This window comes from Lipotes vexillifer, unplaced genomic scaffold (assembly GCF_000442215.2).
Source record: "Lipotes vexillifer unplaced genomic scaffold, Lipotes_vexillifer_v1.1 scaffold70, whole genome shotgun sequence".
NCBI classification, from domain to species: domain Eukaryota; kingdom Metazoa; phylum Chordata; class Mammalia; order Artiodactyla; family Lipotidae; genus Lipotes; species Lipotes vexillifer.
In genome coordinates, this window is record NW_006789896.1 from 3,304,738 (window position 1) to 3,319,480 (window position 14,743).

The 14,743-nt window shown below is 51.8% G+C and overlaps 1 protein-coding gene across 1 annotated transcript in view; it reads left to right on the forward strand.

The window, feature by feature from the left end:
• The window catches only part of DHX38 (DEAH-box helicase 38), a 17,652-nt gene extending 3,249 nt beyond the window's left edge, over positions 1–14,403 (forward strand). The window contains exons 4-28 of the mRNA XM_007462989.1: positions 4–54; positions 713–817; positions 1,368–1,515; positions 1,659–1,777; positions 1,936–2,012; positions 2,452–2,607; positions 3,144–3,305; positions 3,514–3,621; positions 4,006–4,118; positions 5,585–5,722; positions 6,089–6,275; positions 6,421–6,606; positions 6,986–7,126; positions 7,460–7,570; positions 7,665–7,781; positions 7,947–8,054; positions 8,453–8,565; positions 9,284–9,492; positions 9,601–9,755; positions 10,159–10,314; positions 10,410–10,544; positions 10,735–10,860; positions 11,392–11,487; positions 12,909–13,030; positions 14,319–14,403. Of these exons, the coding sequence (XP_007463051.1) occupies positions 4–54; positions 713–817; positions 1,368–1,515; positions 1,659–1,777; positions 1,936–2,012; positions 2,452–2,607; positions 3,144–3,305; positions 3,514–3,621; positions 4,006–4,118; positions 5,585–5,722; positions 6,089–6,275; positions 6,421–6,606; positions 6,986–7,126; positions 7,460–7,570; positions 7,665–7,781; positions 7,947–8,054; positions 8,453–8,565; positions 9,284–9,492; positions 9,601–9,755; positions 10,159–10,314; positions 10,410–10,544; positions 10,735–10,860; positions 11,392–11,487; positions 12,909–13,030; positions 14,319–14,403 (3,224 nt within the window). The remainder of the gene's footprint in view (positions 1–3; positions 55–712; positions 818–1,367; positions 1,516–1,658; positions 1,778–1,935; positions 2,013–2,451; positions 2,608–3,143; positions 3,306–3,513; positions 3,622–4,005; positions 4,119–5,584; positions 5,723–6,088; positions 6,276–6,420; positions 6,607–6,985; positions 7,127–7,459; positions 7,571–7,664; positions 7,782–7,946; positions 8,055–8,452; positions 8,566–9,283; positions 9,493–9,600; positions 9,756–10,158; positions 10,315–10,409; positions 10,545–10,734; positions 10,861–11,391; positions 11,488–12,908; positions 13,031–14,318) is intronic.
• The last annotated feature ends 340 nt before the right edge of the window (positions 14,404–14,743 follow it).

The window sequence follows — 14,743 nt, forward strand, 5'->3', positions numbered from 1 at the left end:
ATCGGAAGAAGGAGAGGTCGAGGGATCGAGACTGTGACCGCAAGAGAGACAGAGGTAAACTGCCCAGCAGAGTTCCTAGTGCCTGCTAAGCACCTGAATTAACATGTCAGCCTTTTTCCTGTTGTGGGAGTTTTTATAACACCCGTTAATTAGGGAACTCCATTTTCATGTCAGCCTGGTTGGTTTTGACCCTGTTGGTATTGGGATTAGCAGGCAGTTTAAGAAAAGAGCTGTTACTTGCAACATAGCTTCTTTGCTTGAGTGTGTGGTCCTCATTTTATCCTGAAAATTGGTGATAAAGGTGAAAATGGGTAATATGTTTGAGAAATCAGTTGACACTAGTGTTGGCGAGAGAAAAAGGACGTAAAAAGACATAAAATCCAATACTGGCTTTCCTCAGTGTTGTCTGAGTTCTGTAGCTTGTAGGCTTGTAACTATTAAATAACTATTCATTATAGACTTATAACTATTCTTTTTTGAATTCTTGCAGGAAAATAACTGTTACTGTGAGTTTGAAACTTTCTAGCCAGTAACTAATTTTTGCCCTTGAAAGAATGGGGATATGTGAGTTTCAGGAGCCCATGGATCGCATTAGAGCAGTGAGGTTGCACCTGTGAGTGAGTGGGGAGGCCTGTCCTTTCTCTAGGGTGAAGATGGGTGGAAGTTAGGATGGGACACCTGTTTTCTAAGCTCTGCTGGTGTCTCCTCACAGATGAGCGGGATAGAAACAGGCACAGCAGCAGGTCGGAGCGAGATGGAGGATCAGAGCGCAGCAGCAGAAGAAACGAACCTGAGAGCCCCCGACACCGGCCTAAAGGTAGTCTGAGCTGTTGCTTGTGGTGGTTTGTGAGAGCCAAGTGTATGGGAGGCAGGGTGAGTGACTCTTATCCTCAGTGGAACTGGGTTGGAATTCCTGATTCCACCATGAATTTCTGGGAATACTTGGTTCTGAGTCATTTGATTCAGTTGGGAAGGCCATGGACATCTCTGTGGAGACAGATATGCTCCCTTAACATGATTTGCCAGTTTGCTGAGTGGCCAGTTTTCCAAATGGTAGGGAAGAATAGGGAGCTGGGGGTGGCTGGGGTAGGGGCGGAAGAAGGTTTGAATACAAAGAAATATGTACATTCAAGAGGGATATGCTTGCAGAGATAAATTGGATATTCCTTAAAATGTTGTTATGAGCACAGATGAAAACTGGGACATTAAAATTCAGATATCTTTAAAAGCTGTCAAAACCATCTTATCCATTGCAAAGAGGTGCAAAGTTTATAAATAGTAAAAGAAATTTGGTGAATTGACTTTCACCTAACGGCTCTATAGCCATGTCTTAGACGTTTCCTATGGATGTGTCTTTTGTGGCCCAGATGCAGCCACCCCTTCAAGGTCTACCTGGGATGAGGAGGACAGTGGCTATGGCTCCTCCAAGCGCTCACAGTGGGAATCGCCCTCCCCAACGCCTTCCTATCGGGATTCTGAGCGGAGTCATCGGCTGTCCAGTCGAGATAGGGACAGGTGACGTTCTGGGTGGAGCAGCCCAGGTTCTCTGGGTGGGTGGCACAGGGTGGACGTGACTGGGGCTGGGAGGGCAGATGGTGGCTGGGGGACACATCTCAGCTTAGTGACTATTTAGTGAGGCTGGTTATACTGTTTCCCAGGTCTGTGAGGAGCAGGTACTCAGACGACACACCTCTGCCAACCCCATCCTACAAATACAACGAGTGGGCCGATGATAGAAGACATCTGGGGTCCACCCCACGTCTGTCCAGGGGCCGAGGTAAGGCAGGGTGGAAGTGGGAAGCAGGAAGCAGGGTTGCTCTTCCTGGTGGGGCTGGGCAAAGCCGGGCTGGGGCTGTGCTGCTTGGCAGGTCTGTGTGAGGCCACTGGGGATGAGCTGGGACCGTGCAGACTGACCTGCTACGTGTTCTCCCGCAGGGAGACGTGAGGATGGTGAAGAAGGAATTTCATTTGACACAGAAGAGGAGCGGCAGCAATGGGAGGATGACCAGAGGGTAAAAACTACATCTTTGAGGGACTGAATGAGGGGTGGTGGCCATCTGTTGGTGAGTGGGTGACCGGGGGTGTCTGAGCACAAGGGTCATGGGTTACACTGTAGTGGAACCGGACGTTGAGCCACGTTCAGTCTCGAAGCCGTGGAATCTCTTTCCAGGCAAAGGCTGGGGTGAAACCTCTCACCAAATGCAGGTCAGACTTAACTTTTTCGGCTGTGTACTGGTGCCACCGTGTGGTAAATGTAAGAAGTGCTGTCATGGTGGACTGCGCTATAAACTGTGCTTCTCTAGGTGTCTTACAGCCTCTCTTGCGTCTCTCACGAGGATTGCTATGCTGCACCAGTGGCTTCTTACCAAACACGTCCTCCCCTTCTGGCCACGTCTTGCGCAGAAACTTGATCTGTGCCTTGTTCTTATTGCTTTGTCTCTTGTGCCACAGCAAGCTGACCGGGATTGGTACATGATGGATGAGGGATATGATGAGTTCCACAACCCCCTGGCCTACTCCTCCGAGGACTACGTGAGGAGGCGGGAGCAGCATCTGCACAAACAGAAGCAGAAGCGCATTTCGGCTCAGCGGAGGCAGATCAATGAGGTGAGGCTGCCCACAGCAGGTGGAGCAGATTCAGCTGGAGAAGCAGCAGGTCACATGCACCTGCCGACAGCACAGCTTGTCTCCCTGCTGCTGAAGTCACAGGCTTAGCGATTCCTCTGGAGGCAGAGGGGTGGGCAGGGAACTTATCAGTAACTTCAGAAAAACCCAACCCAAATCGTGACTTCCGTCTTCTGCAGTAGTTCCTGGAGGGGTGCTGTTGATGGGAACTGGGAGGTCAGGCCCCGGCTCTGTGGTGTGTCCTTTGTGTCTCTCAGCAGGGCCAGGGACGGTCACCGTTTGTGTATCCATATAGAGGTTCTGCCTTAAATACAACGGGTTGCTTCTGGGAAGAGTACTGCAGGTGATTTGGGATCAGCGATTCTTCTGTCTAAGGAGCTGCAGGGTAGAGAGGCCTGTGACATCTCTGCAGCCCCTGTGGCCCTTCTGTCAGGACCCTCTGCGTGGCCTTGCCTGGGACCTTTCAGGATGGCCTTGCAGTTGCAGTCTTAACGTGGCCTCCTGTTGTGTCCTCACAGGATAACGAACGCTGGGAGACCAACCGCATGCTCACCAGCGGGGTGGTGCATCGGCTGGAGGTGGACGACGACTTTGAAGAGGACAGTGCAGCCAAGGTCCATCTGATGGTGCATAACCTGGTGCCTCCCTTTCTGGATGGGCGCATCGTCTTCACCAAGCAGGTGAGGGTCCTCTGTTGTCAGAGAGAAGAAGGCTCAGAGAAGCCTGAAATGGGAAAAGAAAGAAAGGGAAAGGAAAGGAGAGGAAAAAAGCCCCATCACGATAGGGGTAGGGTAGCAACTTTCGTTTACCAGGGCCGGTACGAAGTGGACCTTTGTGTTGAGTTTAATGGTCAGTGCAGAATTTCTCTTTTTCCTCAACCTCCTGCAGCCAGAGCCTGTGATTCCAGTCAAGGACGCCACTTCTGACCTGGCCATTATTGCTAGAAAAGGCAGTCAAACAGTGCGGAAGCACAGGGAGCAAAAGGAACGCAAAAAGGTTGGTTTCTCGTCTTCTAGGGCCAGAGAGTATCTGCCTTTTTTTTTTTTTTTTTTTTTTTTTTTTTTTTTTTAAAATTACCTTTCACCTCCACGCCTCACAGGTAGGGTTCCTATTGGCAGTTAGAGGAAACTCATAGAGCAAGAAACAGCCCTTGTGGGAGGGTATTGCATTCCTCCTCCAGGGCCTCAGTGAAGATAATCTGGGGCCTGGTGTCTCAGGAGCTTCAGGCATAAGATTGGGAGGCATGGCTTGGTGCCACTGCTGCCTTGTGGGAATTTACTGCCTGCTAGATGAAGCTTGTTGTCAGATGGGATTGATTTTTCCATGGACCACAGTTGTGTCACGGGATGGAGCAGATTGACTTTTTGTGTCTTTTTTCAGGCTCAACACAAACACTGGGAACTGGCTGGAACCAAACTGGGAGATATAATGGGTGTCAAAAAAGAGGAAGAGCCAGATAAAGCTCTGACAGAGGATGGTAAAGTGGACTACAGGTAGGAGTCTCGCCAGCAGCAGGTGTCTCTGAAGATGGGGCCTCAAGGGGTCCAATAGGATTCGTCACTCATGAATAGGAAAATGATGTCATTTTGAGTCTCTGGTCCCTTCCTCCTGGCCTTTTCGACTTTTCTGAGATAACATTCCTCCTGTCGCCCCTGATACTGCAGGAGCTTCTTCTGTGCCAGGCAGCACCACAGAACTCACAGATATTCAGTCATTGGATTCTCATGACAGTCCCATGGGACAGGTGTAATCTTTCCCATTTTTCATGCGAGGAGGATGAGGTCCAGGGAGGTTAAGTAACTTGTTTGAGGTTACCCAGCTAGAAATGGTGGAGTGCGGATCACACCCAGACAGTCTAGTTTCAGAGCCCACACTCTTAGCCACTCTGCTAGAGTGCCTTTCAGATGCTCAGTGTAGGAAAGTGTGCTTTGCACCCTTAGATTTTAGTTGAATCTAAGGAAGAACTATTTTTAACAGAGGTTTGAAAATAGAAAGGGTTGTCTTTTCAGGTAGTGACTTCCCCATTCATAGAGGTATTTAAGCAGATGTTGGATAAGTGCTTATTGGGCTTTCCTCATTGTGTAGGTGGCTGAACTCAAATGTCCCTTCTGAATCTCATTGAACACTCTGAAATCCTACAAAACTGTCATCTGAGTTAATAATTCTCTATATCCCTGTGAGAAGTGAGAAGTTGGTGCTATTGATCAGCCCTTGTTAGTTTCTAGTTAATTTAATCCCATAGGTGTTAATTGTTAGCTGACCGGGAGTGACTGGGATGTTAGAAACAGGAAGCTTGACAGAGCCGTGGGCTCAATCTGATGGAGGAAAAGTCTCTTGGGGAAGGGATGGGTGGAGACTGTAGACTAATGTAGGTAAGGTAGGACTGGTACCTTTTTCGCTCTGCAGCCTGAGGATGTACGTGTGTCGGATACTTGAGCGCTTTCAGTGGAAGCTGTAGGTAAACATCAAGTGGGATTGTTCTCACAGTTCTTTAAAAATAAAGCCTTATGGACTCTGCTATCCCACCAAGAGGTGGGAGGGAGTCTGACCTTGGTCATGACTGTAACCACAACTCCTCCTTTCAGCCTGTTAAGTGTGGTGCTGACATTGCCCAGGGTTGTTCCATATAAGGTAATGACCTGTGGATTTCAACTCCTCTTCCGGCTGAAGTCTTTCAGGGCAGAGGATTTGCCACTCGCTAATCTGTAGCTCCTCTGAGCCCTCTGCAGCTGTGTGTCCTGGGGGCATTGAGCAGGTTTTGGATGATGGATTCTCAGACAGCAGTCTCGTCCCTTAGGACAGAGGAGATGAGCAGCACCTGGCAGCTGTGGCGTCTCAAAGATTTACTGCATATTTGAATGAGTGCTCACTTTTGGGTGTAGGAAGCAGGGCAGTAACCCAGTCAGGAGAGAAGATGTGGGAAACTGTGCAGGGCGCTTAGGCTGCTGTGTGTTCTCAGGACAGAGCAGAAGTTTGCAGACCACATGAAGAAAAAGAGCGAAGCCAGCAGTGAATTCGCAAAGAAGAAGTCTATTCTGGAGCAGAGGCAGTACCTGCCCATCTTTGCTGTGCAGCAAGAACTGCTCACGATTATCAGGTAACTGCATCCACCCCGGGTCGGGATTCCACTGTTGAATCAGGTGTCCCATTTTCTCCTGTGTGTACTCTGTAGCTCTTTTTCTTTTGGGTATGACATCTGATGGAGAAGGGAAAGGATTTTTTCCCCTCACCTGGGTGCCCTGGGCTACCCTGCTTGAAGTAAGCAAGATGGCATCATTTTGTTTTAGTTCATTTGTTTAAACCGTACTGTCTTCCAGACTTTTTAGAGGGTGTTTCAGTATGAGGCCGTTTTCCCAGGGAAATCCTTCTCCCTGCGCAGGCACGCTCCTTGGGTAGCTACAGGTGGGGGTAGGAGGTGGCCTTCCACTCAGGCTGGTCACCCTTTATCTTCTCTTCCTTGCAGAGATAATAGCATCGTGATCGTGGTTGGGGAGACAGGGAGTGGTAAGACCACTCAGCTGACCCAGTACCTGCACGAAGACGGTTACACGGACTATGGGATGATCGGGTGCACCCAGCCCCGCCGTGTGGCTGCCATGTCGGTGGCCAAGAGAGTCAGTGAAGAGATGGGGGGCAACCTTGGTGAGGAGGTGAGTGGGCACAAGGGCTGAGCTGTGTAGTTCTCACCCGGTAGCTTCTGTCATTTGGGCTGATCTGCTGAGGCCTGGACCCAGCTCGGGGTGTGCAGTGGCGACTGGGCGCCCAGAGCTTCTGAGCGGTCTCTCTGGCCTCCAGGTGGGTTATGCCATCCGTTTCGAAGACTGCACTTCAGAAAGCACCTTGATCAAATACATGACTGATGGAATCCTGCTGCGAGAGTCCCTCCGGGAAGCGGACCTGGATCACTACAGCGCCATCATCATGGATGAGGCCCATGAGCGCTCCCTCAACACCGACGTGCTCTTTGGGCTGCTCCGGGAGGTGAGGGCTGCGGGTCCAGCCTCTGTGCCTGTGGGGCTTGGACCACCACCCTGCTAGGAGTTAGTGACAAGGCACTCCAGGCGGGCTGGGGTCTAGCCTGGGGAAGCTGAGGGGGTCTTTGACAGGCTGAGTTGCCCCTGAGGCCCTTGGCTGTGGGGTTCCGAGCTGGTGGTGGTTTACTCTGTTCTTGCTCAGCTGTGTGACCCGTGGTTCTCCTGGCTGTGGCTCCACGGATTCAGTTCAGGATTGTTAGGAATCTAATGAGCCATCTGTCAGCTTTGACTTCTGTTTCATTTGGTAGTGATGCCTATGAGACTGGAGGGCAGAAGCCAAGGGTCCCAAAACTGTGGGAAAGCCTCTGACTGACTTCTTCTCTTAGGTGGTGGCTCGGCGCTCAGACCTGAAGCTCATCGTCACATCGGCCACCATGGATGCAGAGAAATTTGCTTCCTTTTTTGGGAATGTCCCCATCTTCCACATCCCTGGTCGTACCTTCCCTGTTGACATCCTCTTCAGCAAGGTACTGAGGCCCTGTTTTGGAACTGCCCTGACCCTTGATGAGGAGCTGGTTGGGGGATGTGGAGTGGCGCACTGAGTCGGGAGAGGTTTTGTGGGGACCCTGGGAGCCTGCGGCTATAGGCTTGGAGGCGAAGGACTGCACTCTGGGGAGGTTTCGCTTGGTTGTTTCTTTGGAGTGGACGTGCAGGGCTCAGGGAGGGCCATGAGGCCCGTCTGCAGGTGTGGCAGCCCTGAGAGTTCATCGGCCCTAGCCCCTGACCAGGAACTGGGTCGCTGGTTCCCAGTGGGGGCTTGGCCGGCATTCCCTCTGACGGTGTCCCTCACTGGTTTGCAGACCCCCCAGGAGGATTATGTGGAGGCCGCAGTGAAGCAGTCTCTTCAGGTGCATCTGTCGGGGGCCCCCGGGGACATCCTTATCTTCATGCCTGGCCAAGAGGACATCGAGGTGTGTGCCTCGGTCATGACTGGGATGAACGGGTGTGTCCTTCGTGTGAGAACTGGGGGATCTGGTGTCTCACAGCTCCTCTCTGTGCCCTCAGGTGACCTCAGACCAGATTGTGGAGCATCTGGAAGAACTGGAGAACGCACCCGCCTTGGCTGTGCTGCCCATCTATTCCCAGCTGCCTTCTGACCTCCAGGCCAAAATCTTCCAGAAGGTGAGATGGGTCCCCACCTTGGGATTCCCCCAGACTCCCCCAAAGGAGGGCAAGAGGGAGGGTATTACTTTTCTGGCGTGGGTGGGGTGTACTTTTCTCCTTGTGGGGTTTTTCCTACCTGAAGGCCTACAGCCTTCCCTCCATGAGTGTCCTGTCCGGCTCCAGGCTCCGGATGGCGTTCGGAAGTGTATTGTCGCCACCAACATTGCTGAGACCTCTCTGACTGTTGATGGCATCATGTTTGTTATCGATTCTGGTTATTGTAAATTAAAGGTAAGAGGAGACACAGGCACCGGGGCCCTGGGCCTTCACCCAAAGCTAACTCAGCCAAGGGGGTGGGAAGGCAGGCCCTGGGTCCTTGGCCCTCAAACGACGATTGCTCATGGAAGTGGTGGTGGTGTTTATTGAGTGGTGGTTTTGCCAAGTGCTTGATTCATTCCATCCTTGTGATAACTCGAGGTAGACAGACAGTTTACATAGCTCAATAGAGATTGCGGAGCTGGTGTTCAGGGGAGATTTCTTGAGGTTCCTGGTTCCGAAAGATGGCTGCTTACATCACTAAGACACTTCATTCTGTGATGTGTAGCAACTAGGGTTTGTCTTTGTCTCAAGCCTGCCTCCCTTTTTCCCCTCACTCTGTCCTTAGTCAGGTCTTTGCTGTCCCCTCCTAGGTCTTCAACCCCAGGATTGGCATGGATGCTCTGCAGATCTACCCCATCAGCCAGGCCAATGCCAACCAGAGGTCGGGGCGAGCCGGCAGGACGGGCCCAGGTCAGTGTTTCAGGTAGGAGCCCTGTGCTAGCCTGCTTTCTGGGGTGGAGCCCCAGCTGGGGTGGGAAGGCTTGGACTGTGATGCTGCAGAGAGGTGATCCCTGAGGCTGGGAACCAGTGGTGGGGCAGCCACTTACTGGTTCTCTCATCACATGCTGCTGGGTGGAAGAAGCTGCCTTCCCAGGCAGCCCTGAAGTCTGAGCAGCCTTGGGTTTTAGGAAGACCTGTGTTGAAGGTATCTGCAGCGGATGACCAGTGATTACAGTGTGCCTCCTCCCAGAAGATAAATGTGAACAAATTACAGCACTGGTTCCTTTTTTCCTCCTCCAGTTACTCTCTCTCTCTTTTTTGTTCCGATTTGTAAAAATAATGTATTAACTATAGAAATTCAGAAAATCTAGAAAAATATAAAGAAAAAAAATGCCAGCCATAATTCTAGTCCTAGGCTCACTGGTTCCAGAAATGAAACAAGTACATAGGAGACTCCAGCAGAATGGTGAATTGGCAGGACTGAGTTTTGAGTAGGTGGAGATTTGTGATTGTAAGGGAAAGGGGGAAGTGGGGGGAAGAAATGAGGACTTCTCCTCCTTACCCGTGGCTTTCATCTGCACTGGCTCTTCTGGGTGCACAAGCCCAGTGTTGGTCCCTGTGTAGACAGCCGGGCACATTTGAGGGGCTCAGCCGGGCAGCATGGTGGGAAGTGCGGCAGGACTGCGTCTTCCGCCCCGCAGGCTGTACACCCAGAGCGCCTACAAGAATGAGCTCTTGACCACCACGGTGCCGGAGATCCAGCGGACCAACCTGGCCAACGTGGTGCTGCTGCTCAAGTCCCTGGGGGTGCAGGACCTGTTGCAGTTCCACTTCATGGACCCGCCCCCGGAGGACAACATGCTCAACTCCATGTATCAGCTCTGGATCCTCGGGGCCCTGGACAACACAGGTGCTGTGGCCCTGGGAGCTGGGCAGGGCCCCGTGGGCTCTGGCACCTGGGTTCTCCCTCTTATGGCACTGTGTCCACTGACCGTGTGGATTTGCTCCTCTCTCCCAGGCGGTCTGACCTCGACCGGGCGGCTGATGGTGGAGTTCCCGCTGGACCCGGCCCTGTCCAAGATGCTCATCGTGTCCTGTGACATGGGCTGCAGCTCCGAGATCCTGCTCATCGTCTCCATGCTCTCGGTCCCAGCCATCTTCTACAGGCCCAAGGTGGGAGATGCTGTCCGGCTGCTCTCCTCCCAGGGGTCTCGGGAGGTTACGGGCTCAGGGAAGGCTGAGAGAGGGGAGTAGGTTCTCTCTGTGTTGTTAAGACAGAGTGGAGGGAGGGGCAGGAATCAGTTTCCAAAGAGTGGTTTTGCTGTTTTATGTTAAGCAGGTTGGGGTAGGGGGAGGGATGAGCTAGATCCATGGTTCTCAGGGCGTGTTTTGCAGTTTTTTCTAGGATGGCTGTGCCTGAGCCCTCACATTGTAGAATAAATATTTTGTTGTAAACGAATTTATGTTTCCTATATTGTCAGGGCACTACGTTGATGTGTCTCTAGTTGCGGTGAGGGTAGATGATAGTGTGAGTAGCTCCTCTCATTGGACCTGGGCTTCCCCTTTTCCTTCCTAGGGCCGGGAGGAGGAGAGTGATCAAATCCGGGAGAAGTTTGCCGTCCCTGAGAGTGACCATCTGACCTACCTGAATGTCTACCTGCAGTGGAAGAACAACAGTTACTCTACCATCTGGTGTAACGATCATTTCATCCATGCCAAGGCCATGCGGAAGGTGGGGGCAGTGGCCGAGACAAGCGGCACGTTGGGAGGAGGGTCGGGATGCAGGGAAGGAGGGCTCCATCCTTGTGTACCTGTGTCCTGCTCTAGGTCCGGGAGGTGCGGGCTCAGCTCAAGGACATCATGGTGCAGCAGCGGATGAGCCTGGCCTCGTGTGGCACCGACTGGGACATTGTCAGGAAGTGTATCTGTGCTGCCTATTTCCACCAGGCAGCCAAGCTCAAGGTGAGCCTAGGGGAGCTGTGGCCCCTCTGGGCCTGATACTTCTTTCGAGGGCAGAGGTCTCCTGTCTCATTGTACAGTCCTGCAGATCTGGGCTTCCCCCAAAAGCCTGTGTCAAGACAGTATTGGACTGGGTAGCGGCCCAGATGTGCAGTGTTTTGCAATGTAGCCACCTGTTGCATCTCTTCCGTAGGGAATCGGGGAGTATGTGAATATCCGGACAGGCATGCCCTGCCACCTGCACCCCACCAGCTCCCTCTTTGGAATGGGCTACACCCCAGACTACATTGTGTATCACGAGTTGGTCATGACCACCAAGGTGAGTCTTTTCCAAGGCAGCTTGTATGACTGTAGGCCCACTTGGCTGGGCCAGGCCTTTGTAATAACCCTTTGCCGCCTTCTGGGATGGGTTTTGAGCTTGGGAGGCTTAAGGCCACATGGCGTTGCTTGGAGGGAAATTGAGGTTGGTTTTCAGTTGGGGGTTTGGGGAAGTTTATATAGATACACAGTTAACCTCTGGATTCCAGTGGCCTCGGCTGTGCCAGCAGGATTGTTTCCTACTTGGCTGCCTGGGACAAGCAAGCCCTTTTGGTGTTGTTAGAAGGGTTTTCTGAGGGGCTGGGCCTTTTCTGTTGGACAATAGGGGCCTTTTTCTCAAGCATGGAGGAATTTGGATGGGAGAAGGGATTAGAATCCCAGTGTCTGCGGCTTCCCCTTGCCTTTTTCAGCCTCACAGGGTTAGGGGGTAGGCCCTTCCCATACAGCTCCTAATTGTGGAACTGCTCTGGGAGGGACAGCTCAAAGCATTGGTCCTTCTGTGACCACCGCTTTGTGGCCCTTCTGCCTGCAGGAGTACATGCAGTGTGTGACTGCTGTGGACGGAGAGTGGCTGGCAGAGCTGGGCCCCATGTTCTACAGCGTGAAACAGGCAGGAAAGTCTCGGCAGGTAAGGATCCTGTGCTTTTCTATGGAGGATCTGTTTGTCTTTGGGATCCGCTTTCCCCTAAGCCTGGTATTAAAGACACATCATCATCTGGCTTCCCTTCACTTCTCTGTCAAACATAGAAGTTGTGATCCAGGCAGGTTAGTCTGTCTGATCTCCCCCCACCCACTCCATTTGCTTGGTCTGCTGAGCCTTAACAAAAACAACAACTTATTGAAAAGTCCAAATACTCATAAAAGTGGACAGAAACAGTATAATGAGCCATGAGTTCCTCACTTAGCTTCCATAATTATCAACATTCTGCCTAACCTTGTTTCTCTTATTCCCACCCCGCTCCATACATATTGATTTTTCCTGGAATATTTTAAAGCATACCTCAGACATTGTATTTTTTCACCCATGAATACTTGAATATGTGCCTCTAAAAGGACTTTCAAAAATTAAAACCTAACCTCCATGCAAATCTTACTCAACAGAATTAATCCTTAACGTTGCTAAAGTCTCCACTTCTTATTCATGTTTCCTTTTTTATTCCAAAGATAATTTTTTATAATTGATTTGCTTGAATTTGGATCCAGGCGTTAAAATTTGTCATTATATATATATTAAGTCTTTTATTCTGGAACAAGCTCTGCCCCCACTCATTTTTTATGGCATTGACTTATTGGAGAAAACAGGTTGGTCATCTTGTAGAATGTTCCACGTTCTGTTTTGAGCTGATTGCTTCCTCAAGGTATTTAACTTTTGCCTCTATCCCATGTACTTTCTGTAAGCTAGTCATTAATCTAAAGCCTCGGTTAGATTCAGATTCAGCTGTTTCGGGTAAGGATGCATAAATGCATGTGGTGCCATGAACCTCCTTTTAGATCCAGTCAGGAGGCACATTAAGGTCTGGTGGTGCCACTTTTGAAGACACTAAGATTGCTCAGTGGTCCCACCTGACCCTCCATTATAAATTCTCTACCTACTTCTCGGTCTCCTGACAGTCTTGGTGTCCACTGGTGGCTACCAGCTGGATGTAGGGCTGCAGAATGTTGTGGACTTTAGCTTCCTCCCTTCTCAGCATAGTCCTCCCCACACCGGGCCCGCACACATCTTCCTGTGTCCGTCCTCTCCAGCCAGATGTCATGTCTTCTCTATTTCCTGTACTTCTTGGCATGGTTATGAACTTGGTTAGAGCACGTAAGCACTTAGCAAGTTGAGTGGTGGGCTGAGGCATGACAGGGTGAGGACTCAATCATCCAGTGTCTGTCTTGGATCAGTGAGAAAAGCAGGCCTCAGTGCTGGGGCAGGGAGCTGTGTGTCCCTGCCTTTGGGAGCTGGCAAGGTCTACCCAGCACCTGGCTTGCAGCAGGGAGATGGGTGCAGGCCGGCCCTCCTCACCCGCCAATCCCCAGTGACCCCAGTACCTCTCCCTTCTCTAGGAGAACCGCCGACGGGCCAAAGAGGAAGCCTCTGCCATGGAGGAGGAGATGGCACTGGCCGAGGAGCAGCTGCGGGCCCGGCGGCAGGAGCAGGAAAAGCGCAGCCCCCTGGGTAGTGTCAGGTGAGCTGTGGTCTCGGGACTCTTGTCCTGATGGAGCCCACCAGCTGGACTGACCAGGCCCTGAGGCAGGGTCGCGATTTAAGAGAAGTTAAATGTGCAGAGGTGAATTGGTGACAAGTTGACTGTGGTCACGTGGAGACGGGAGTGGTTTCGGACATACTTTCAAGGGGTGGTGATACAGCTGCAACTCCTGGTCGTTGTTTGTTATGTTGTGATGGGGTCCAAGGTGGGCTGGAGCGGCAGAGTAGGTCTCACAGCTTTACCAACAGGCTAGGGCTTGGACACCACAGTGGAGAGGCAAGGTGGGGAGAGCCTTGGGCACCTGCGTCTGCCCTGGTGCCTGGAGTTAGACCACACAGGTGAAGGCACAGTCCCTGCAAGACTGCCCTCACCTCAGTCACCACTTGCAAGTTGGGGGGTACCCAGGGTCACCCTCATTTCTCACCAACTTGTTACAAATTTGGGGATCCGCATGGACTCCCTCAGGTTTGATAATTTGCTAGAATACCTCGCAGAACTCAGGAAAGTACTATACATATTACAGTTTTATTATAGCAGAAGGACACAGAACCAGCCAAAGGGAGAGACGTATAAAGTGAGGTCTGAGAGGGTCTTAGATGTGAAGTCTTCCATTGTTCTTGGGGTCATGTTACCCTCCTGGCACATTACACAGCGTACTGTCACCAGGGAAGCTCACCCGAGCTTTGGTGCCCAGAGTTTTATTGGGCAGGACCCATGTGTTGACTTAGTCTCCAACCCCTTTTCCCTCCCCAGAGGCTGGGTTAATAGCACGAGGCTCAAAGCACAGCCCTCTAATCACAGGCTGGTTTTTCTGGCAGGGCAGCCACCGTCCTGAGTCATCTCATTTGCATAAACTATCAGATGTGGTCCACCGTGAATAACAGAGACACTCCAGTCCCTTGGGAAATTCCCAGGGTCTAGAGATACTTCCAGGAACTGGGGACAAAGCCCAGCCACAGCTGGAGTGGCAGCCTGGTGAGGTGGAGGGAAGACTCCCTCCATAGCTCACCTAGGGGATATGAATGGAATTGTTAAAAAAATCTCATAACCTGCCTCAGTGTATATCAGAAAGAGTTGCTATCTCATTCTGCTCCTGATCACACATAGGGAAGGCGAGGGGAGTGGAAGTGTGCTAGGGGCGGAGACCCTGCAGCCCCAAAGCCTGCTCACACACAGAAGCAGCAAGACCTCAGGCTCCCCGTCCTCCTGTGTGTCCTGGCTGGAGTGAGCAGCAGTGTGATTCCTAACCCCTCTTCTGTGTCTCCAGGTCTACAAAGATCTACACCCCAGGTCGGAAAGAGCAAGGGGAACCCATGACCCCTCGCCGCACACCAGCCCGCTTTGGGCTCTGAGCTGAGGCTGGCCCTGGAGAGGAGGGGGGCCAGGTGTTGAGTCATGAGCCCCGTGGCTGGAGCGCCCAGGCCTGCCGACGAAACCGTTTCATCTGTGTGCTTTCATTTGTGTACATCATGGCCCTGGGGGCACCTGTTGAGGCCAGGCTCTGCCATGGAGGAGGTGGGAGTTTCTCGGTGCAGGCACGGGGCCGCAGAGCAGCTGCCAGGACCATGAGAGGTGGCCGGACCCACCGTATTCAAATAAACTGTCCCCGGGACACTTGGTGTATAAATGACACGGCTGTGACTATGTTTTTTAAAATTCTTGTGTAAAACAGCACAATAGACCTAGGGGGAA